This window comes from Halichondria panicea, chromosome 13, assembly GCF_963675165.1.
Source record: "Halichondria panicea chromosome 13, odHalPani1.1, whole genome shotgun sequence".
Lineage (NCBI taxonomy): Eukaryota > Metazoa > Porifera > Demospongiae > Suberitida > Halichondriidae > Halichondria > Halichondria panicea.
Window position 1 is genome coordinate 7,703 of NC_087389.1, and position 23,011 is coordinate 30,713.

The window sequence follows — 23,011 nt, forward strand, 5'->3', positions numbered from 1 at the left end:
AAGCTCTAATCAGTACTAACCTAGATACAAAGATAATGGGCCACCTGCCATGCACACAAGCTCAAAGTTATTTTATAATTAACCTTACCCACTGGAATAGGTAGCACTCAATGGAGGTCTCCTCCTGTTCAAGTGGCAGGATGATGGAGTGGTTGGTTGGTCCATTCTATGGTGGTACTCCCTCCGTTGCACATGAAGAGAGAGAGAGAGGGATAGAATAGTCACCCATACACCACACAGCTACAAGCATAAGCACAGCATACACTCGTACCACCCTAATTACTGTACACCCCTAGAGAGTACAGAACAAGGTAAACAGTAAACAGTTAGGTATCATGTCTCAGAACAATATAAAACCTGTGCCAGGACATGTGGCATGCTCGGTACGATCGGGTCATGACAACGTAGCTAATCTGCTTCATTCCTGTCCAATCACCAGTAAGTGTCATTGCGCCCCCACTGGGCAGTATTGCTCTGTTCCGATTTCTAAATCCCCTGCCTTCAGGGCTACCGATACCGCAACGCGATGGCAGGATCCCAAAAGCAAGGAATCTAGAAATCGAACAGAGGCTATACTGTAAAGTTTTCCCAAAGGTAAGGATCGCTCAAGACGCTCGACTTGCTGATCATACAACAGGTCAACAGGGTCACAGCTAGTCCCTAAGGCAGGGCCTAGCACAGGCTCTACATCACCCTGAGGCATGATCCCAACTGTACAAAGCTCTAATCAGTACTAACCTAGATACAAAGATAATGGGCCACCTGCCATTATTTTATAATTAACACACAGTAACTTACCCACTGGAATAGGTAGCACTCAATGGAGGTCTCCTCCTGTTCAAGTGGCAGGAGTGGTTGGTTGGTCCATTCTATGGTGGTACTCCCTCCGTTGCACATGAAGAGAGAGAGAGAGAGGGATAGAATAGTCACCCATACACCACACAGCTACAAGCATAAGCACAGCATACACCCTAATTACTGTACACCCCTAGAGAGTACAGAACAAGGTAAACAGTGAACAGTTAGGTATCATGTCTCAGAACAACATAGAATCTGTGCCAGGACATGTGGCATGCTCGGTACGATCGGGTCATGACAACGTAGCTATTCTGCCTCATTCCTGTCCAATCACCAGTAAGTGTCATTGCGCCCCCACTGGGCAGTATTGCTCTGTTCCGATTTCTAAATCCCCTGCCTTCAGGGCTACCGATACCGCAACGCGATGGCAGGATCCCAAAAGCAAGGAATCTAGAAATCGAACAGAGGCTATACTGTAAAGTTTTCCCAAAGGTAAGGATCGCTCAAGACGCTCGACTTGCTGATCATACAACAGGTCAACAGGGTCACAGCTAGTCCCTAAGGCAGGGCCTAGCACAGGCTCTACATCACCCTGAGGCATGATCCCAACTGTACAAAGCTCTAATCAGTACTAACCTAGATACAAAGATAATGGGCCACCTGCCATTATTTTATAATTAACACACAGTAACTTACCCACTGGAATAGGTAGCACTCAATGGAGGTCTCCTCCTGTTCAAGTGGCAGGAGTGGTTGGTTGGTCCATTCTATGGTGGTACTCCCTCCGTTGCACATGAAGAGAGAGAGAGAGAGGGATAGAATAGTCACCCATACACCACACAGCTACAAGCATAAGCACAGCATACACCCTAATTACTGTACACCCCTAGAGAGTACAGAACAAGGTAAACAGTGAACAGTTAGGTATCATGTCTCAGAACAACATAGAATCTGTGCCAGGACATGTGGCATGCTCGGTACGATGGGGTCATGACAACGTAGCTATTCTGCATCATTCCTGTCCAATCACCAGTAAGTGTCATTGCGCCCCCACTGGGCAGTATTGCTCTGTTCCGATTTCTAAATCCCATGCCTTCAGGGCTACCGATACCGCAACGCGATGGCAGGATCCCAAAAGCAAGGAATCTAGAAATCGAACAGAGGCTATACTGTCAAGTTTTCCCAAAGGTAAGGATCGCTCAAGACGCTCGACTTGCTGATCATACAACAGGTCAACAGGGTCACAGCTAGTCCCTAAGGCAGGGCCTAGCACAGGCTCTACATCACTCTGAGGCATGATCCCAACTGTACAAAGCTCTAATCAGTACTAACCTAGATACAAAGATAATGGGCCACCTGCCATGCACACAAGCTCAAAGTTATTTTATAATTAACACACAGTAACTTACCCACTGGAATAGGTAGGAGGTCTCCTCCTGTTCAAGTGGCAGGATGATGGAGTGGTTGGTTGGTCCATTCTATGGTGGTACTCCCTCCGTTGCACATGAAGAGAGAGAGAGGGATAGAATAGTCACCCATACACCACACAGCATACACTCGCCTTGGTGGTTGTACCACCCTAATTACTGTACACCCCTAGAGAGTACAGAACAAGGTAAACAGTAAACAGTTAGGTATCATGTCTCAGAACAACATAGAACCTGTGCCAGGACATGTGGCATGCTCGGTACGATCGGGTCATGACAACGTAGCTATTCTGCCTCATTCCTGTCCAATCACCATTAAGTATCATTGCGCCCCCACTGGGCAGTATTGCTCTGTTCCGATTTCTAAATCCCATGCCTTCAGGGCTACCGATACCGCAACGCGATGGCAGAATCCCAAAAACAAGGAATCTAGAAATCGAACAGAGGCTATACTGTCAAGTTTTCCCAAAGGTAAGGATCGCTCAAGACGCTCGACTTGCTGATTTTTTTTTTTTTTTTTTTTTATTTAAGAAATTTTTATGCAAAACCAAGGTGTGCATAAGGGTAGATCAGGTAGCTCAGATGGCTAGTGTGAAGACTTCCCCTGGACAACACAAAAACAGAGAAATAAAACAGGAGCTACGGCTAATTATAATAATTATTACACAAAAAGCTACTGAGGTTCGATTTAAATGATGAATCAGAGGAGCTGTTGATAACTTCTGGTGGTAAAGAATTCCATTTTGGTATTACATCCAGAAAAAAGGAATGTTTGTGGGATGAGGTGCCCACATGTGGTATAAAGAGTATTTGGCTGTGCGGATGACGGGGGGAAGGGGATGGGTGGGGTGAGAAGACAGAGGGAGGAATACAGGATCATACAACAGGTCAACAGAGTCACAGCTAGTCCCTAAGGCAGGGCCTAGCACAGGCTCTACATCACCCTGAGGCATGATCCCAACTGTACAACGCTCTAATCAGTACTAACCTAGATACAAAGATAATCCATGCACACAAGCTCAAAGCTATTTAATAATAATATTAACACACAGTAACTTACCCACTGGAATAGGTAGCACTCTCTCCTCCTGTTCAAGTGGCAGGATGATGGAGTGGTTGGTTGGTCCATTGTATGGTGGTACTCCCTCCGTTGCAGAGAGAGGGATAGAGTAGCCATCATGCTGCCATACACGTACACAGCTACAAGCATATTTAAAGCGCAGCACTCATAGTAAGTGGGCGGGGCTATTCTTTGGGACAAAGGGCGACTCATTCATGAGACTACTATATCATATGCAGGCATGCATGTGGGACAAAGGACGGCTCATTCATGAGACTACTATCATGCAGGCATGCATGATTCCGCTATAATTAATGATTAATTAATGGCAAAATTATTTTTATTATATTAATGGCAAAAATGCAGTTAGGTGTCTATTATTGTGTGTCAGTCTCTTAGTTGTCCTGCGAGTGTCCATAATTATTCAATCCATGGGCAAGGGAGGGCAGCAAATTGTATCATGATCGTAATAAAAAGGCGTATTACATGGTATAGTAGAGTCTGTCCCGGGTGGTGTGCTGTCCTAGCTGGTAGTAGGTAGGTCTTGTAGTGTTGGTTAGTTGGTGATGCTGGCTCTTAGTAGAACTTGCTGCTCCCTCCGACTAGGTGTGGGGATAAAGACACGGATGATGTGTGATGTGTGTACAGTACACAAAAACACAGCATGTACGACACAATGCATGGGTGGAGGTGTGGTCAAGAGGGTTACCATGTATGGGGGTGTGACCACATATCAGTACAGTGAGTGGGGGTGTGGCCCCATATATACAGGATGTGCAGGTACAATGTGTGTGGATAGAGGTGTGGTCTGCACTGATAATAATGAAGTGATTCCGTATGACCAGGTGAAAAACATAAAACAACCAAACCGACAATATACTAGACTATAGAATGAACTAAGAATGAACTAAGAATAAGCTTAGCCTGCGTAAGCAAGTTGGAGGAAGAAGCTGAGCAGAACAGAAACCGATCCAAACAGTGGCATACATTAATTTAGTGTAATAATTATACAGAATAACTTCTCCTGCATTGGTCCATCAGAGCAGTGGAGCCATCATCAGATCATTGCCACCATGGGAGTCCTCTCTATACAAACTTACAACACACTTCACACTTCATGTAATAAAAATGGAAGACACTCCCACGCACCATGCAAAGCTATGGTTTCCTGGCATTGAAATGTGAACAACTATACAACATTTCTCGAGGGCTCAAATAATGAACTTTCCCGCTACACAGTAGTAGAGGTCAATGCATAAGTAGAGTTAACTACCTAATGCTGGTACAATAATAAAATACAATTTCTTAAGCCAAGAGTAGAAGAAATGTTTTAAACTGGCTAGTGATTCAAGGCAATTGCATCTGACCCAAAACAGAGAAGGTACCGTACAATAATTATCAGACTATACCTTGTGTGGCCGACTCCCTTTGTTTAGAGTAGCCTTTCCTGTCAGAAAATCACATACACTGCCTGCAGATTGAGTGATGAAGAAAGGGGAGCTCAAGATGCTACTCTACAGTCAATTACTGATAATGTTACGAAATGTACAAGCAACAGAATATTCGTACATGATACAGTAACTGGACCTTTGGTGTCTATTATTGTGTGTCAGTCTCTTAGTTGTCCTGCGAGTGTCCATAATTATTCAATCCATTGGCGAGGGAGGGCAGCAAATTGTATCATGATCGTAATACAAAGGCGTATTACATGGGTATAGTAGAGTCTGTCCCGGGTGGTGTGCTGTCCTAGCTGGTAGTAGGTAGGTCTTGTAGAGTGTTGGTTAGTGGGTGATGCTGGCTCTTAGTAGAACTTGCTGCTCCCTCCGACTAGGTGTGGGGATAAAGACACGGATGATGTGTGTACTGTACACAAAAACACAGCATAGGATTGGGGTGTGGTCAAGAGGGTTACCATGTATGGGGGTGTGACCACATATCAGTACAGTGAGTGGGGGTGTGGCCCCATATATACAGGATGTGCAGGTACAATGTGTGGATAGAGGTGCGGTCTGCACTGTATAAAAATTAATGAAGTGATTCCGTATGACCAGGTGAAAAACATAAAACAACCAAACCGACAATAATACTAGACTATAGAATGAACTAAGAATGAACTAATTAAGAATAAGCTTAGCCTGCGTAAGCAAGTTGGAGGAAGAAGCTGAGCAGAACAGAAACCGATCCAAACAGTGGCATACATTAATTTAGTGTAATAATTATACAGAATAACTTCTCCTGCATTGGTCCATCAGAGCAGTGGGGCCATCATCAGATCATTCCCACCATGGGAGTCCTCTCTGTATAAACTTACAACACACTTCACACTTCATGTAATATAAATGGAAGACACTCCCACGCACCATGCAAAGCTATGGTTTCCTGGCATTGAAATGTGAACAACTATACAACATTTCTCGAGGGCTCAAATAACGAACTTTCCCGCTACACGCAGAGGTCAATGCATAAGTGGAGTTAACTACCTAATGCTGGTACAATAATAAAATACAATTTCTTAAGCCAAGAGTAGAAGAAATGTTTTAAACTGGCTAGTGATTCAAGGCAATTGCATCTGACCCAAAACAGAGAAGATCATCTAGTACTGTACAATAATTATTAGACTATACCTTGTGTGGCCGACTCCCTCTGTTTAGAGTAGCCTTTCCTGTCAGAAAATCACATACACTGCCTGCAGATTGAGTGATGAAGAAAGGGGAGCTCAAAATGCTACTCTACAGTCAATTACATTACGAAATGTACAAGCAACAGAATATTCGTACATGATACAGTAACTGGCCCTTTGGTGTCTATTATTGTGTGTCAGTCTCTTAGTTGTCCTGCGAGTGTCCATAATTATTCAATCCATTGGCGAGGGAGGGCAGCAAATTGTATCATGATCGTAATACAAAGGCGTATTACATGGTATAGTAGAGTCTGTCCCGGGTGGTGTGCTGTCCTAGCTGGTAGTAGGTAGGTCTTGTAGTGTGTTGGTTAGTTGGTGATGCTGGCTCTTAGTAGAACTTGCTGTCCCTCCGACTAGGTGTGGGGATAAAGACACGGATGATGTGTACTGTACACAAAAACACAGCATGTACGATACAATGCATGGGTGGGGGTGTGGTCAAGAGGGTTACCATGTATGTGGGTGTGACCACATATCAGTACAGTGAGTGGGGGTGTGGCCCCATAATTATATACAGGATGTGCAGATACAATGTGTGGATAGAGGTGTGGTCTGCACTGATAATAATGAAGTGATTCCGTATGACCAGGTGAAAAACATCAAACAACCAAACCGACAATAATACTAGACTATAGAATGAACTAAGAATGAACTAAGAATAAGCTTAGCCTGCGTAAGCAAGTTGGAGGAAGAAGCTGAGCAGAACAGAAACCGATCCAAACAGTGGCATACATTAATTTAGTGTAATAATTATACAGAATAACTTCTCCTGCATTGGTCCATCAGAGCAGTGGAGCCATCATCAGATCATTGCCTCACATTCATTGCCACCGTGGGAGTCCTCTCTGTACAAACACACTTCACACTTCATGTAATACAAATGGAAGACACTCCCACGCACTATGCAAAGCTATGGTTTCCTGGCATTGAAATGTGAACAACTATACAACATTTCTCGAGGGCTCAAATAACCGCTACACGTAGAGGTCAATGCATAAGTGGAGTTAACTACCTAATGCTGGTACAATAATAAAATACAATTTCTTAAGCCAAGAGTAGAAGAAATGTTTTAACTGGCTAGTGATTCAAGGCAATTGCATCTGACCCAAAACAGAGAAGATCATCTAGTACTGCACAATAATTATTAGACTATACCTTGTGTGGCCGACTCCCTCTGTTTAGAGTAGCCTTTCCTGTCAGAAAATCACATACACTGCCTGCAGATTGAGTGATGAAGAAAGGGGAGCTCAAGATGCTACTCTAGAGTCAATTGCTACGAAATGTACAAGCAACAGAATATTCATACATGATACAGTAACTGGCCCTTTGTCTCTCAGAGGACTCCATCCCCGGCCAATAACAGATCATCTCCTCCTCGATCAGAAAGCCAGCATTCTATGTTGCGGCCTGGAAGGCATAGCACCATCCATACATCCATATAAATTCAGTACCCAATGAATCATTACAATATGAAATACAGCAGATAATTGCATAATTATAGTGATGTAACTAATGGCTTGGAGATCTATATAATCCTGTGCTCATTAAAGGGGCTGAATACCAGAAGATAGTACACTACATCACTTACATAATTATTATACTGACCCTTTCCTGTCGTATCTTGTAGTGCTCTTATATATACGTACGTCAGCAGCCATTCAGTGATAAAAATTAAGAGTGGGGCGTCCCCCATAAAAGATAAAATATAAAATAATTATGAGTGATTGAGTCCTGTGCTGTGCAGCGTTGAGTAGTTATCTGTGAGTAAGACAACAATAATATTATAAGGACAGTATACACAGAGCTACTTTAACACAAGGCTGTCACTATTAATATCCAACTACCATAATTATTGCTCCAATATAGCTATAGCGCTCACCAAAAGAGACAGCCGGCAGGGTGCACCTCGTCTTACTCTCTCGTGGCTGCAATTGACATGTGCTCTATCATGACATGTGCTCTATCATGACATGCGTGACAACTAACTATATTCATTTGTGTACCACGAGGTAGGCAGCCATAGGCAGCCAAGCTGCTAAGTCTCATCCGGACCATTGAGAGGTCATAGCTTGCAGGAGCAGCCCCACCCATCTTTAGAGACTGAGTGGGTGTTGAGACCGGCAGACCTATAGCACGAAATTTTGGAAGGCACTTATAATAATTTCTCCGGCCTCTAAAAGCGAACAATGTTTGAGGAATTACTGCTAAACCAGCCCATGACTTGTTAGAGCTAAACTGGCAGGGACAGCCTACGCACGCGAGGGGCTGTCGCCACCATATCGCAAATGAGATCAGGGAGACGGCTCTCATGTGCAGTACTCGACCATGGTAGGCTGGCCAAGATTGTACGGACATTATTGTGAGGGCAGTACTTGTAGTGGTGAGTTCTGTGTAATCACACCATAATTTACTTTACTCATAGCCGGCCCTCCCCCCATCCCCCCCTAGTTGGGCGGAGTCCAACCCCCCACGGCCACCCCGGCCCCCTAAGGTTAGACAACCCTAGGCCACAGTGATAGTTGCAATGTACGTGGGTGTGGGTAGGCCTATGTGGTATGAATAATTCTCATAATTATGTCGGATATTCACGAACAGGGTGTTTCGTTGCCATGGTCCCCCATTTCTCTACATAAATTCTCTCAGCAAGCTACTCAAAAGGTTTGTGCAATTACAGCAGCCAGGTTGATAGTGTGTGTGTGTCCACCCAGCCTGGCCAGCCAGGTTGATAATACAGCCTGTGTGTCCACCCAGCCTGGTCAGCCAGGTTGATAATACAGCCTGTGTGTCCACCCAGCCTGGTTAGCTAGGTTGATACAGCCTGTGTGTCCACCCAGCCTGGCCAGCCTGGTTGATACAGCCTGTGTGTCCACCCAGCCTGGCCAGCCTGGTTGATACAGCCAGTGTGTCCACCCAGCCTGGCCAGCTAGGTTAATAGTGTGTGCAGTAATAATTATAGAGGGTGCTGTCTATTGCAGGTGATGTCTTCTCTGGTGGAGGCGTGTGTATCTGGGGACCTGGCTATCGTACAGAGATGTCTCACCGACACACCAGACCTCATCCATACAGTCACTCAGAGTGGAGTCACACTGCTCATGCACACCATCATTGGAGCTGGTGCGTACTTGTGTGTGTGTGTGTGTGCATTCCCCCATTATGTGTGCTACCCTTTCGCTGCAGGTACAGAGGTCAATCCTAATGGGAATTATTTGGAGACATGTCAGCTCCTCGTACAATATGGCATAGCGTTGGAAAGTGCTGACCAATCACACGGCCGCACTGCCGCACATTGGGCCATTTATTATCATCGTGATGATATACTAGCAGAGCTGGTTATTGCTGGTAAGCTAGTGTACACTAAGTAGTGCTCTGGTAAGCTAGTGTATAAGTAGTGCTCTGGTAAGCTAGTGTACACTAAGTAGTGCTCTGGTAAGCAGTAAGTAGTGCTCTGGTACAGTACTTTTCAAGTAGGTTGAATCATTCAATGTTGAAGTGAGTACTCACACCACTAAACCACAAAACAAAGCTGATCATGATTATGATCTACCCACAAGCTTTATAATTATGATTATGTACAAATGTCTTTGCTTGAACTTCTCCTAAGTAAGTGCCTAGATTTTCAAAGAGTATCTGTAGCACTGTTACGGATTCAACATAGGATGAGGACCATGCCTTTGCTACTTTGGCTCGACATCTCCACTTCTCCCGAACAAATGCTCTATTCTTTTACAGTACTTTTGCTGATGTACATTAATTCTCTTACTTGGTTTGCTTAAGTAGTGTAGCAACACTCTGCACCTCAAGTCATTTGAATATGCATATAGATGAACACCCCCACATGTAGTCAGTGCTGTGTATTATCATGCATGGGCATCATCACACTGACAGGCTGTGACAGTTGTATCAGCTTTGTGGTTTAGTGGTGTGAGTACTCACTTCAACATTCAACTTGGCAACCTACTTGAAAAGTACTGGAGATTGCAGAATCTTTGCAACACATGAATAGAAGTGTGTAGCACTGTGGTTCCTTATATGGGAAATGCTCCTAGTAAAACAGACCACAGTGTGTACACAAAATCCATATAAGGAACGCGTAACGCTCTACGCTTTTACTGGTGTGTTGCAAAGATTCTGCAAACTCCAGTACTGTAAACTAAGTAGTGCTCTTATTATCTATTATCCAGGAAGTGACTTGACTGCTCCTGACTTCCTAGGGACTTCCCCCTTTCATTTAGCCATCGCTGAAAGTGCTATCAGTTGTTTGAGTCATTGTCTAAGATTCTTGCCTCGGGAAATTCTAGAGATTCCAGATGCTCAATTGAGATCACCTCTCATCCATGCTGTTTCCACTGGCAACCTGGAGTCTGTTCAGGTGGGCTCCCCACACATCACACTCCTCTCACACCCACACATCCACACACAGCTTCTGTTAGCTGCTGATGCTGATCCTAACACAGTGCAGGATGGGACTGGAACCACTGCTCTTCATGTAGCTGCTCAGTTAGGACATGGGCTCATTATAGAGCTGTTACTAAGCAACGGAGCAGCCCCTGACATAGTAGACACTAACGGTCACACTCCTGTTCACCTAGCGGCAGTGTGGGAGAGTGTGGATAGTGGACTTGGTGCTTTTGTGAGGGTGGTGGGCGGTAGTGTACTGGACCTGAGGGATGCACAAGGACTCACTCCAATCATGCATTCTGCAGCTTATGCTAGTACACACAATGTCAAGTTCCTATTACACAAGAAGGTACACACACACACACACACACACATGTACATTACATAGCCACCCCCTCAGAGAGCCAGGAACAGGGTGAAGCCATGCACCAAGCTATATAATTATAGCCTTAGTAGTTTCAGCACTCCAGTAAGAACTTTGTGGGGCCATGCACACACACACACCCAGGTTGATGTGTTGGCAACAGACTTTGCTGAGGGCAAGACTGCTCTACACTGGGCGGCAGGAAGTGCCACGCCTACTTCTGCATCTTGCATAACTCTCATACTCAAGAAGGGGCGTGGTCTCCTCGAGTCACGTGACAGGTTTGGGCGCACCCCATTGGTCACTTGTGCCGTGAGTGGGTGTGAGGAGGGATTACAAGCGCTGATAGTGGGTGGGGCTTCAGTGGAGGCAATAGACGATGAACAAAGGACACCTGTACATTGGGCAACAGGTAGGGTACTAATAGTGTGAGATGAGTGGGCGGATATTGATTACTGTGCAGCAAGTGGTAATTATGCTGTGTTGCCACGGTTACTGGAGATGGGATGCTCTCTGAACTCTGGTGATGTAACAGGTGCCACGCCCACTCATTATGCAGTACAACGCACAGCTGAACCAAACCCTGACCTCTTGGGTGAGCACTTTGACCCCTAGAGACGTATTAATTATTGTCTTGTTACTGCAGAGCCAGGAGAATATGAAGATTGCTTGGAACAATGTAGAGACTTGCAAGCTTGTCTTGCTATCTTACTAGCGGAGGGTGCAAAGGTCATGGTGGCGGACCAAGAGGGGACCACACCCCTACACACAGCAGCTAAGTATCCCAGTGAGTTGTAATAGTATAACTACCATAATTATAGCGGGTTGTTTTCGTATGGGGGAATTTCGTAATGTAGAACATCATACGAAAATCTACCGCAATACGTTCAACGTCACTATCCTGAGCTGTAATATTTAATTTAAAATACGAAATATTTAATTGAGCAGTTCATACGAAAATGTTCACTAACGAAAATTACCCGCTATGGTAGTTATACATGAGATCACATGTACATGTACTTGACACACTAGACAATCTGGAGGCACTATCTGCTCTGCTAACAAAAGGGGCCGATCCTGTCGCTAGGGACAACCAAGGGATGACTCGTGAGTCCACCCACACACACACCACCCACACACACACACACCACACACACACACCCCACCCACATACAGCATTTCACTGTGCTGCACTAAGTGGTGTCATTGAGAGCTGTCAGGTTTTGCTGGAGAGGACAGGTGGTATCCATGGCAATGATGTTGATGACAGTGGGCGGTCTGCGTTGCACCTTGCTGTACTTGGTGGACACACTGAGTGTGGTAGGAGACTATTAGAGCAAGGCTTGGATCACAGCACATGTGATGCAGAAGGCACAACGTGAGATATACTAGTTACTGATACCAGGAACACTCCTGCTGATGAACCCACAAATAGCATGTCCTGTCAAATATAAGAAGTTGCCATTTGTATGGTTTCACTATTCATGTATACATACAGAGCTCTAGCATTGGCTGCTATTAATTGTACATACAGAGCTCTAGCATTGGCTGCTATTAATTGTACATACAGAGCTCTAGCATTGGCTGCTATTAATTGTACATACAGAGCTCTCGCATTGGCTGCTATTAATTGTACATACAGAGCTCTAGCATTGGCTGCTATTAATTATACATACAGAGCTCTAGCATTGGCTGCTATTAATTGTACATACAGAGCTCTAGCATTGGCTGCTATTAATTGTACATACAGAGCTCTCGCATTGGCTGCTATTAATTGTACATACAAAGCTCTAGCATTGGCTGCTATTAATTGTACATACAGAGCTCTCGCATTGGCTGCTGGTCTTGGTCTGCTAACAATGGTAGAGCTACTCATATCTCATGGGTCCAATAATGAGGGGGCGGTACACCAAGCAGCAGCTAATGGCCATTCTGGTGAGTGTGCACACACCCCCACACCTCACACACACACACACACACCTCACACGTACACCTCACACCTTACACACACACACAGAGGTTTTGGAGTATCTATTGTCAGGGGGTGCTCCTGTTAACGAGGCTATACTGGGCGGGGCTACTCCACTACACTATGCTGTCGCTGCAGGTCACATGACTTGCATACAAATACTGCTACAGTACAATGCTGACGTCAACGCCATGGCAACCAACGAAGAAGTGAGTGTGTATAACCCAGGCATTATGTTGCTGACCTTTGACCTCATCAGGGTGACAAGGCCACGCCCCTTGACTATGCCCCTGGCAACACTTCTGAGGTACATGATCTTTTGACCTCTATGGGCGCAATGTCAGCAATAGTGGAAGAAAAAGACGAAGAAAAGACTGAGGAAATAGCTGACGTAGCAGTTTCTGAGGTGGTTGAACCTGAAGTGGGTGTGGTCAGTCCCGAGGATGAAGCCATATGTAAGTATACAGTGCATTATTGATCATGTGATCTAGACACCTCATGCAGCTACTGTGTCATTGCGACCACACACACCTACACGACCAGCACAAGAGCCTGGACCAACCTTTGACCTCCCTCCACCACTAGCCACAGCCACAGCCACGCCCCCTAAAGCCCACCTCCTCCAACGTGCACTAAGCATGCTCAGACGAGACAAGAGGTCGGAGGTGGAGGGGTCAATACTGTCTAGTGCTGTTGGCCTGTATGCAGCACACGCTACATTACTAGCATCAGTTGTGATTGGTGAGGTCAAAGGTGGCCTTTAGTGTTATCTTGTTCTTCTTTGTTGCCTCAGGTACGGCTCTTGGAGACAAGGCAGTACAGGTAGCTCACAGTGTAGCTACTGACACTGCACTACAGCACCATACCACCTCCACACTATTACCAGGTTAGTACATGTACATGTCACTATCATAATTATAACCTTTCTCTTTGTTGCTCTCAGATATTGTGTGGTTTCGTGACGAGTCTCCGCCCACTCCATCTCCCACTCCACCCCCTACAGTAGTGACGCCCACTCCTACACTCCCCACACCTCCGCCCCCTGTGGTGATTACTGTGGATCCATATGAGAGAAGATTGAGGAAAGCAATCGCTCAACTTGACACTGGCAAGTCTGTGAGTTACACACACACACACACACACACACACACACACACACACACACACACACACACACACACACACACACACACACTGGCATATAATTATTTATTGCACATTGTCCTTTGATCTTACACTGATAGTACATGATAGTACATGTAGCTACAAGCCACAAAACGCCTAACATAGATGATACACCTAGATAGAAGAATCACATGAGCCTAAAAATAATCGTCATGGTACTAAAAATCTGCGAACAAAGCTAAAGAGAGACAGAAAAATTAGCATATCCACAATGGAAAAGATAAAAGAAACTAATGTCGTCACGTGGGTTACATTTTGCCTGTCCAATAGTTGCACTTCCTGAACAAAATACAAAAACAAAGCTTGCTTTTCAACTGCATGTTTTGTGGTGTTTAACCATAGATTTTTGACAGTCACACCCGGACTCCGCATGTATGGGAGTGGTTCCGCCTTTCCTTGAGCTATCCACAAGTCAGGAAATTAAAGGGACCGAAATTTGTGGACTGGCAATGACGGGTTTGGTGCTCCTCTGAAGACCGGAAAAATATAAATTGAATGTCCTTCATAAAAATTAATTAATATGCATTCCGTTTGAGTCAAAATGGTACGCTTCAGCGGGCGCAGTTTCATCCAACCCAGTTAGCCTTGTGCTTACTACCCCCCTTCCAAACACACGCACACACACACACAGGCAGGCTACCTTGCAGTGGAGGAGCTGGTTAGAGCTGGTGCTACTAGAGCTAGGCTCAGGAGAGGTCTAGAGGGAGATAGACTACAAGCACACCTACTATCAAGGAGACAGGTATGCATAATGTAATAGCCTAGCCCCTTAAGAGTTGTTATGGCCCGGCCCAACACTAGTTCCCAGTGTGTAGCCTCTTTACTGTGTTGACATATGTGGTGTGGGTGTTGACATGTGTGGTGTGGGTGTTGACATGTGTGGTGTGGGTGTTGACATGTGGTGTGGGTGTTGACATGTGGTGTGTGTGTTGTGTGTGTATAGGAGTTTCTGGGGGAAGAATCTCGTGCAAGAGAAGCCTCTAATAAAGTGTTGCAGAGGCTGGCCCAACGAATGATCCAAGCAGAGCAATCATCAGAGGTAAAGGTGTGCTGTGGAGTGTGTGCAGGGCTCCCCTAGCTCCAGTTCCAGTGAATAGTGTACAACATAGGCTGGTGATAGTATTGTGGCCAACATGACCACAATACTATCAGTACAGCTAGCCTAAAGGTCTTCCCCAAATTCAATTAGCTTATCAAACAGCTCCCAAATCCAATAAGTCTTAAGCTAATATTACAGATGTACATGCACTGTGTGTGTGTTTGTGCTGACACACTATCTTACATGTCCCTCTACAGGAGATCTCTTCTGCTATAGAAGATGGTCTTGCAGCAGCTCGTGATGAGAACATGAAGCTAGCAGCTCTAATGGCTGACATGGGACTCTCTTCACGCCCTACAGTAGCTCAATGGTTGCAGGCAAAGGACAAAGCTAAGAGGACGTCCCTGCAATCATCACTCATTAATTGGGACCGCTCTAGAGAAGAGAGACACACATCATTGCTCCTACAACAAGCACGAACCTCACAAAGAGCACTAAGACATGCAGCATGGGGTGTTAAGAAGGAACTGAGTGGGCGTATTCAAAGGCTTAGACAAGTGTACGATCCTCACACAGCCTCACACCCTCACAGCCTCACAGCTTCACGTCGCCCACACTTAGCACAGGAACCAGAAGTGAGGCACAAGAATAAACACCTCCTCCGCAAATCCACCACATCCCCTCCGTCATGTGAGAGCTAGTAGTGTAATAATGTGTAGCCTGTTTGGACAACTCCAAGAGTTCATTAGGTTATGAACTCTTGGTACAATGTAGGTAACTTTAATTGCCCATAATAATTTTTGTGTAAGGATTGTCCATTTGCACAACTAAAATGTGCATTTTGTTCTTTAGCTACAAGGTGATGTCTAATCAGCTCACCATCTTAACATCAATGATATAGTGTTACACCTCGCACACATTAGCGACCACTTCGTGTGTGCGTGCTACTCCTCATGGCTTCTTCCGTATCCGTGAGACCACACCCACAACCTCTGGGACCACACTCACCTCTTCTCCTATAGAAACTGTGTGGACAAATGGACGGGATTATGCACAAGGCCACACCCACTCTCGAGCCATTGGACCAAAGACTGTACATGCCGAGAGAACTTTGCACTTTGTGAAACCTGGTGAATACAAGGCACGCAAAAAAATGTCGACTCAGCAATCTATATCAAAGGGTCAAAGTTCAACAACATCTTTGACTATTACTTCTATTGACTTCAAAACTAAGTGAGTGGTCCATTCTTGAAAAAAGTGTGGGCTAACTAGTGGGTCTCACTACTGAGCCGAACTTGTGTTGCGATTTCTAGTTACATTTAGTGCCTGTGTGGTATAGTGCCTGTGTGGTAGTGCCTGTGTGGTATAGTGCCTGTGTGGTAGTGCCTGTGTGGTAGTGCCTGTGTGGTATAGTGCCTGTGTGGTATAGTGCCTGTGTGGTAGTGCCTGTGTGGTATAGTGCCTGTGTGGTAGTGCCTGTGTGGTATAGTGCCTGTGTGATATAGTGCCTGTGTGGTAGTGCTACAATAATTATGATGTGCTTAGATTTATTTTGAACCCAAATTGTGCATTTGTTTTTTTACACCACAAAATGTATTGTATCTTTAGGTCAGGTCATCGCCATGGTGATCGTCATGGTGATTTGTACAGTGGACCACACTATGTAAGTCACGGAGGAAGGAGGGCGCAATCACCACGGCAACAACTGTCACCCGTAGCAACCTAGTAACTGGCTAGCTTGTGTTTAGTTATGTAGACTACTTGTACTTTCCTATTAGACTGTTTTGTGTAGAGTACTTGTTTCCTATTAGACTGTTTTGTGTGGTCGTATGTTAGCACCCGTTGTTCTATAGAGAGAGAATACGTGTCAACATTGTCAACTCACGCGCTGGCTCATACGCTGTACGCAAGAGTGCATGGACTGTTTCAGTTATATAGCTAGTCGATAGTTGGCACTAGACTAGAGGCTATGGATATGTTAGTAGCTGTAGCTCTACTCTGTCTGTGTGTGGGCTGTGCTGCTCATGACAGCCTGAGTGTAGAGTGTAGACAGTGGCTGCATAAGTATGGTCGTGGCTTGAGTGAGGGTGTGGAAGATGTGGAGCTGTGTGCTGTGTGGGCGGCTAATATGGAGTACATACAAGCACATAATGAGAACGCTCATCTCCATGGTTACAGGCTGGCCATGAATCAATTTGGAGGCTTGGTATGAATTAATTACTTATTTCACTTCTTTATACGCTAGATCTGTGCTAATAACCCTCTTGTATTATATTGATGCTGTTCTCACAGAGTGTGGCCTTTGTTGAGGGTAATTGTATTGTGTTGTATACCTACATTACTGTTAATTAACAGCAGTTGTTATAGCCCCCATTAAAGTGCTGTGTTGTATTCCCTCTCAGAGCACTGGAGAGTTCATATCCTCCACCCAATGTGTACAGAGGGTTAGTCCAACCAACGCATCACAACTAAACATTCTCCACAACACGACTCTCTTCAGGGATTGGTCCAGTGTGGGGGGTTCTAGTGGAGCTGTGGGGGGTGACCTCCCAGACACCATGGACTGGAGAACCTCTGGAATAGTCACCAAGGTCAAAGATCAGGTGTGTAGTGCAATACACAATGTTCTAACAGAGACAGTGTGTGTGTGTGTTGTGTAGTTGAGGTGTGGTAGCAGCTATGCCTTCTCCTCCATGGCTTCTCTGGAAGGACTACATGCTCTGGCCTACAAGCAACTAGTGAAACTTAGTGAACAAAACATTGTGGACTGCTCCAGTGAGTAATCTGTACCAATATCTGTACATTATGTGTACATGGCCCAACCACAGCAGCCTATATCATATCTACTGTGGAGGGGGCTGGCATACCTAATACATTATTAGTGAAGGGGGCTGGCATACCTAATACATTATTAGTGAAGGGGGCTGGCAGCATACCTAATACATTATTAGTGAAGGGAGCTGGCATACCTAATACATTATTAGTGAAGGGAGCTGGCATACCTAATACACTATTAGTGAAGGGGGCTGGCATACCTAATACATTATTAGTGAAGGGGGCTGGCATACCTAATACACTATTAGTGAAGGGGGCTGGCATACCTAATACATTATTAGTGAAGGGGGCTGGCAGCATACCTAATACATTATTAGTGAAGGGAGCTGGCATACCTAATACATTATTAGTGAAGGGAGCTGGCATACCTAATACACTATTAGTGAAGGGGGCTGGCATACCTAATACACTATTAGTGAAGGGAGCTGGCATACCTAATACATTATTAGTGAAGGGAGCTGGCATACCTAATACATTATTAGTGAAGGGGGCTGGCATACCTAATACATTATTAGTGAAGGAGGCTGGCATACCTAATACATTATTAGTGAAGGGGGCTGGCATACCTAATACATTATTAGTGAAGGGAGCTGGCATACCTAATACATTATTAGTGAAGGGAGCTGGCATACCTAATACACTATTAGTGAAGGGAGCTGGCATACCTAATACACTATTAGTGAAGGGAGCTGGCATACCTAATACATTATTAGTGAAGGGGGCTGGCATACCTAATACATTATTAGTGAAGGGGGCTGGCATACCTAATACATTATTAGTGAAGGGGGCTGGCATACCTAATACATTATTAGTGAAGGGGGCTGGCATACCTAATACATTATTAGTGAAGGGGGCTGGCATACCTAATACATTATTAGTGAAGGGGGCTGGCATACCTAATACATTATTAGTGAAGGGAGCTGGCATACCTAATACATTATTAGTGAAGGGAGCTGGCATACCTAATACATTATTAGTGAAGGGAGCTGGCATACCTAATACATTATTAGTGAAGGGGGCTGGCATACCTAATACACTATTTAGTTGCTTTGAAGGCTTTATTATATACACGTATGTACTGTGCAGTTTCATTTGGTAACCATGGTTGCGTGTGTGGAGAGGTCAACAAGGCTTTGCTGTATGTCATCGATAACGGTGGAGTGGACACTTGGGACGGCTACCCCTCCGGAGGAGATCCATACAGGTCAAAGGTCAGTACTATATTATTATAGTTATGGTATATATTGATCATTCTAGTACCCTCCCCAGCAATATGCTTGCTCTTATTCCCCTGCCTATTGGGGTGCCAGTGCTCGAGGTATAGTGGTCCTCCCCTCTGGCAGTGAGGCTAGTCTACTGGCAGCAGTGGGTAGCATGGGCCCTGTCAGTGTGCATGTTGATGCTACCTCCACTGCTTTCCAGTTCTATTCTGAAGGTGTTCTCAATGTTCACTATTGCTCCAGTACTGTGCTCAGTCATGCACTGGTTGTCATTGGTTACGGGAGTCTAAACGGACAAGACTATTGGCTAGTCAAAAACAGGTAAGAGAAATGTTGTGTTTATCATTTCCCTCAAGCTCTTTCAGTTGCCATAGCTTGAATTGTAACAATTTTTAAAGCTTAGAAAGACACCTTTCAAATATGGTGGCGCATCAAAACAAGTATTTGTTCCTAGGGCGACGAACTTTTGGATTTTCAGAAAATTGCAAAATTGTTGACATTGTATCAACGGTAATAAAGTTATGGCTGTTGAAAAATCACAACCCCCCCCCCCCCACACACACACACACACACACACACACACACACACACACACACACACACACACGTACACACACACACACACACACAGTTGGGGTCCTAACTGGGGCATTAAAGGTTTTGGTCTACTGGCCAGAAACAATGGGAATAATTGTGGTATTGCCACGTCAGCAAGTCTGCCCTCTCTGTGAACTTTGGCGGACAATAATTATGTAGACTAGTAGTGACTCTGTCTTAGCTACCCATTATAAATTTTTGTGATTATTATGATATAATGATGATAGGTGAGCCACGCCCTGTACACAGAAAAGGGGAGGGGCTAGAACACAGGTAAGTGGGCGTGGTTGCGCGAGTCCAACCCTCCGACTCCGCCCAACTACCAGAGGACTGTATGAAGAAGCAGACATGAACATCAGGAACGCCACAGTGAGTGTGCTCAATATAATAATGTCAGCCATTATGGGCAATCAAGTGTACTGTATTAAATGCTATAAGCCATGGTGTTATGTTTTGGAGGTGCATAATTACAGCTGGGCCGGGGTAGAGTGATGTGTACGTGTGTGTGTCAGCTGGGCCAAGGTAGAGTGATGTGTGTGTGTCAGCTGGGCCGGGGTAGAGTGATGTGTGTGTGTCAGCTGGGCCAGGGTAGAGTGATGTGTGTGTCAGCTGGGCCGGGGTAGAGTGATGTGTGTGTGTCAGCTGGGCCGGGGTAGAGTGATGTGTGTGTGTCAGCTGGGCCAGGGTAGAGTGATGTGTGTGTGTCAGCTGGGCCAGGGTAGAGTGATGTGTGTGTGTCAGCTGGGCCAAGGTAGAGTGATGTGTGTGTGTCAGCTGGGCCGGGGTAGAGTGATGTGTACGTGTGTTTGTCAGCTGGGCCAAGGTAGAGTGATGTGTGTGTGTCAGCTGGGCCGGGGTAGAGTGATGTGTGTGTGTCAGCTGGGCCAGGGTAGAGTGATGTGTGTGTCAGCTGGGCCGGGGTAGAGTGATGTGTGTGTGTGTGTGTCAGCTGGGCCAAGGTAGAGTGATGTGTGTGTGTCAGCTGGGCCGGGGTAGAGTGATGTGTGTGTGTCAGCTGGGCCGGGGTAGAGTGATGTGTGTGTGTCAGCTGGGCCAAGGTAGAGTGATGTGTGTGTGTCAGCTGGGCCAAGGTAGAGTGATGTGTGTGTGTCAGCTGGGCCGGGGTAGAGTGATGTGTGTGTGTCAGCTGGGCCGGGGTAGAGTGATGTGTACGTGTGTGTGTCAGCTGGGCCAAGGTAGAGTGATGTGTACGTGTGTGTGTCAGCTGGGTCGGGGTAGAGTGATGTGTGTGTGTCAGCTGGGCCGGGGTAGAGTGATGTGTACGTGTGTGTGTCAGCTGGGCCAAGGTAGAGTGATGTGTGTGTGTCAGCTGGGCCAGGGTAGAGTGATGTGTGTGTGTCAGCTGGGCCGGGGTAGAGTGATGTGTACGTGTGTGTGTCAGCTGGGCCAAGGTAGAGTGATGTGTGTGTGTCAGCTGGGCCAGGGTAGAGTGATGTGTACGTGTGTGTGTCAGCTGGGCCGGGGTAGAGTGATGTGTGTGTGTCAGGTGGGCCGGGGTAGAGTGATGTGTGTGTGTCAGGTGGGCCGGGGTAGAGTGATGTGTGTGTCAGCTGGGCCAGGGTAGAGTGATGTGTGTGTGTCAGCTGGGCCGGGGTAGAGTGATGTGTGTGTCAGCTGGGCCAGGGTAGAGTGATGTGTGTGTGTCAGGTGGGACGGGGTAGAGTGATGTGTGTGTGTCAGCTGGGCCGGGGTAGAGTGATGTGTGTGTGTCAGCTGGGCCGGGGTAGAGTGATGTGTGTGTGTCAGCTGGGCCGGGGTAGAGTGATGTGTGTGTGTCAGGTGGGACGGGGTAGAGTGATGTGTGTGTGTCAGCTGGGCCGGGGTAGAGTGATGTGTGTGTCAGCTGGGCCAGGGTAGAGTGATGTGTGTGTCAGCTGGGCCAGGTAGAGTGATGTGTGTGTGTGGACATATGTATGAGTAACCCACGAATAAGGTCATTACTGGGAAAAGTTTCCGTTTTGTCGCTGCATGTGTAAATGCTCCATTGAGCATCTTGTTAAGAAATGCATTTTGTAGTCCTTTGAACGGCCTATCCAGTGATTGCTTTTGTGTCCTCTAGTTGCTAAGCCAAGCTGTAATGGCATCCATGAGACGTGCCCATATCATCAACTGTTTCCTCACATCTCAGGCAGAAGATCTGCTAAATATGCAGAACTGCAATCTTCTCTGTCTGCCAGAGAACTATCAAATGAAGTACTACTTCTATCATGCTCTGTCCTGGCCACAGCTCTCTTATGTAGCAGAGGATGATCGTGGCCGTATAGTTGGATATGTCCTCGCTAAGATGTGAGTATATGCTAGTGTGGGTAGTGTGCTGTGTGGGTGGTGTGCTGTGTGGGTGGGTGTCCTAGTGTTGTGTGTACTCTCTCCACATGCAGGGAAGAAGATCCTGATGAGGTTCCACACGGTCACATTACATCTCTGGTAGGTACTCTACACACACCTCTAGTCTACTATTAGTAGACAACCATCTCACACATGCAGGCTGTAAGGCGCACACATCGGAGGATGGGCATGGCTATGAAGCTCATGGATCAGGTCCGTCCCTTCCACTGTAAAAGAAAAAAATCATGGAAAATATATGTCCCTGTTTTTGAGGAAAGAATTATGCCTTAGTAATCTTAATTCCAAAAATGGGCCTGTTTTTTTGCTAGTTAACTTGCCAAATATTTTGCAGCCCCTTTAAAATAATTGCTTCAACTGATTGTAGTGTTGTTGTTGTACAGGCATCACGTGCTATGGTGGAGTGTTATGGTGCTAAATATGTGTCTCTACATGTCCGAGTAAGGTAAGGTACCTTACACACACACACGCACACACACACACACACACACACACACACACACACACAGTAACAGGGCGGCACTCCATCTGTATGAGACTACTCTCAAGTTCAAGTAAGTCAGTCGGTTAGTTAGTTGTGTGCACACTCATCTATACCGTGTGTCGTGCAGGCGTGAAGAGGTAGAGGCCAAGTATTATGCTGATGGGGAAGATGCTTATGCTATGAAGAGAAGCCTTACAACTCTGGCAGACACTGTCAAGAGAGAGACAGAGCTGAAGAAGAGGCGCTCTAAAGAACAACAGACACTCTAGCACTATTGTATGTGGTTGATGTATGGGTCCGAGAATGACTGTACTTTTGTGATAATTAACCTTGATTAATTATAGTCTCATGAATCAGCCGCACCTTTGGTGTCAGGACACCAAAGGTGCGGCTGATTCATGAGACTAGATTAATTACTGGCTACATGGCCTGAACATTATCACCTTTCAATGGAGGTAGGAAACACAAAGAAGAAGACTTCTGACATCAATGATATGCGCATACATTTAATCTGAGCAGAACATTCTCCCGCCGTGCAACGCAGGCACTATAATTATAGGCCTTCATGGAATAGCAATGTTGGTGTTAGCC

The 23,011-nt window shown here is 45.7% G+C and overlaps 3 protein-coding genes and 1 long non-coding RNA gene across 15 annotated transcripts; 3 read left to right on the forward strand and 1 right to left on the reverse strand.

Annotated features, from left to right (window-relative positions):
* Positions 1-3,607: 3,607 nt before the first annotated feature.
* LOC135346251 (uncharacterized) lies at positions 3,608-7,859 on the reverse strand. 10 transcript variants are annotated; one of them, XR_010398009.1, is made up of 8 exons: positions 7,845-7,859; positions 7,571-7,723; positions 7,289-7,372; positions 7,121-7,182; positions 6,722-6,810; positions 4,873-6,318; positions 4,695-4,756; positions 3,608-3,887 (listed from the first exon to the last, which is right to left on the reverse strand). It is a non-coding gene; the product is annotated as an uncharacterized LOC135346251 (long non-coding RNA). The 10 variants fall into 10 exon arrangements; XR_010398008.1 differs by having other exon boundaries at positions 7,272-7,372; XR_010398014.1 differs by having other exon boundaries at positions 4,873-5,971; positions 6,063-6,318; positions 7,121-7,372.
* Positions 7,860-8,098: 239 nt separating this feature from the next.
* LOC135346232 (serine/threonine-protein phosphatase 6 regulatory ankyrin repeat subunit C-like) lies at positions 8,099-16,791 on the forward strand. 2 transcript variants are annotated; one of them, XM_064543795.1, is made up of 23 exons: positions 8,318-8,324; positions 8,388-8,456; positions 8,561-8,623; positions 8,941-9,079; positions 9,143-9,304; positions 10,147-10,334; positions 10,386-10,712; positions 10,872-11,139; positions 11,191-11,322; positions 11,374-11,514; positions 11,760-11,834; positions 11,904-12,105; positions 12,550-12,662; positions 12,745-12,905; positions 12,956-13,151; positions 13,201-13,437; positions 13,490-13,582; positions 13,640-13,812; positions 14,513-14,623; positions 14,825-14,920; positions 15,178-15,610; positions 15,844-16,153; positions 16,529-16,791. In XM_064543795.1, exons 4-23 carry the CDS (start codon positions 8,944-8,946, stop codon positions 16,644-16,646), a joined length of 3,672 nt encoding a protein of 1,223 aa, XP_064399865.1. In that variant the 5' UTR covers positions 8,318-8,324; positions 8,388-8,456; positions 8,561-8,623; positions 8,941-8,943; the 3' UTR covers positions 16,647-16,791. The 2 variants fall into 2 exon arrangements, with proteins under 2 accessions (XP_064399864.1, XP_064399865.1); XM_064543794.1 differs by lacking the exon at positions 8,388-8,456 and having other exon boundaries at positions 8,099-8,345.
* Positions 16,792-16,889: 98 nt separating this feature from the next.
* Positions 16,890-19,743, forward strand: LOC135346243 (procathepsin L-like). The gene is made up of 6 exons (XM_064543807.1): positions 16,890-17,126; positions 17,323-17,523; positions 17,581-17,695; positions 18,842-18,966; positions 19,025-19,296; positions 19,607-19,743. The coding sequence occupies exons 1-6, from the start codon at positions 16,890-16,892 to the stop codon at positions 19,704-19,706; spliced, it is 1,050 nt and encodes a 349-aa protein (XP_064399877.1). The 3' UTR covers positions 19,707-19,743.
* Positions 19,744-19,811: 68 nt separating this feature from the next.
* On the forward strand, positions 19,812-22,744 carry LOC135346246 (N-alpha-acetyltransferase 10-like). Of its 2 annotated transcripts, none has more exons than XM_064543811.1 (7): positions 19,812-19,941; positions 21,722-21,879; positions 21,972-22,017; positions 22,057-22,131; positions 22,320-22,381; positions 22,446-22,490; positions 22,548-22,744. In XM_064543811.1, the coding sequence occupies exons 1-7, from the start codon at positions 19,921-19,923 to the stop codon at positions 22,687-22,689; spliced, it is 549 nt and encodes a 182-aa protein (XP_064399881.1). In that variant the 5' UTR covers positions 19,812-19,920; the 3' UTR covers positions 22,690-22,744. The 2 variants fall into 2 exon arrangements, with proteins under 2 accessions (XP_064399881.1, XP_064399882.1); XM_064543812.1 differs by having other exon boundaries at positions 22,078-22,131.
* The last annotated feature ends 267 nt before the right edge of the window (positions 22,745-23,011 follow it).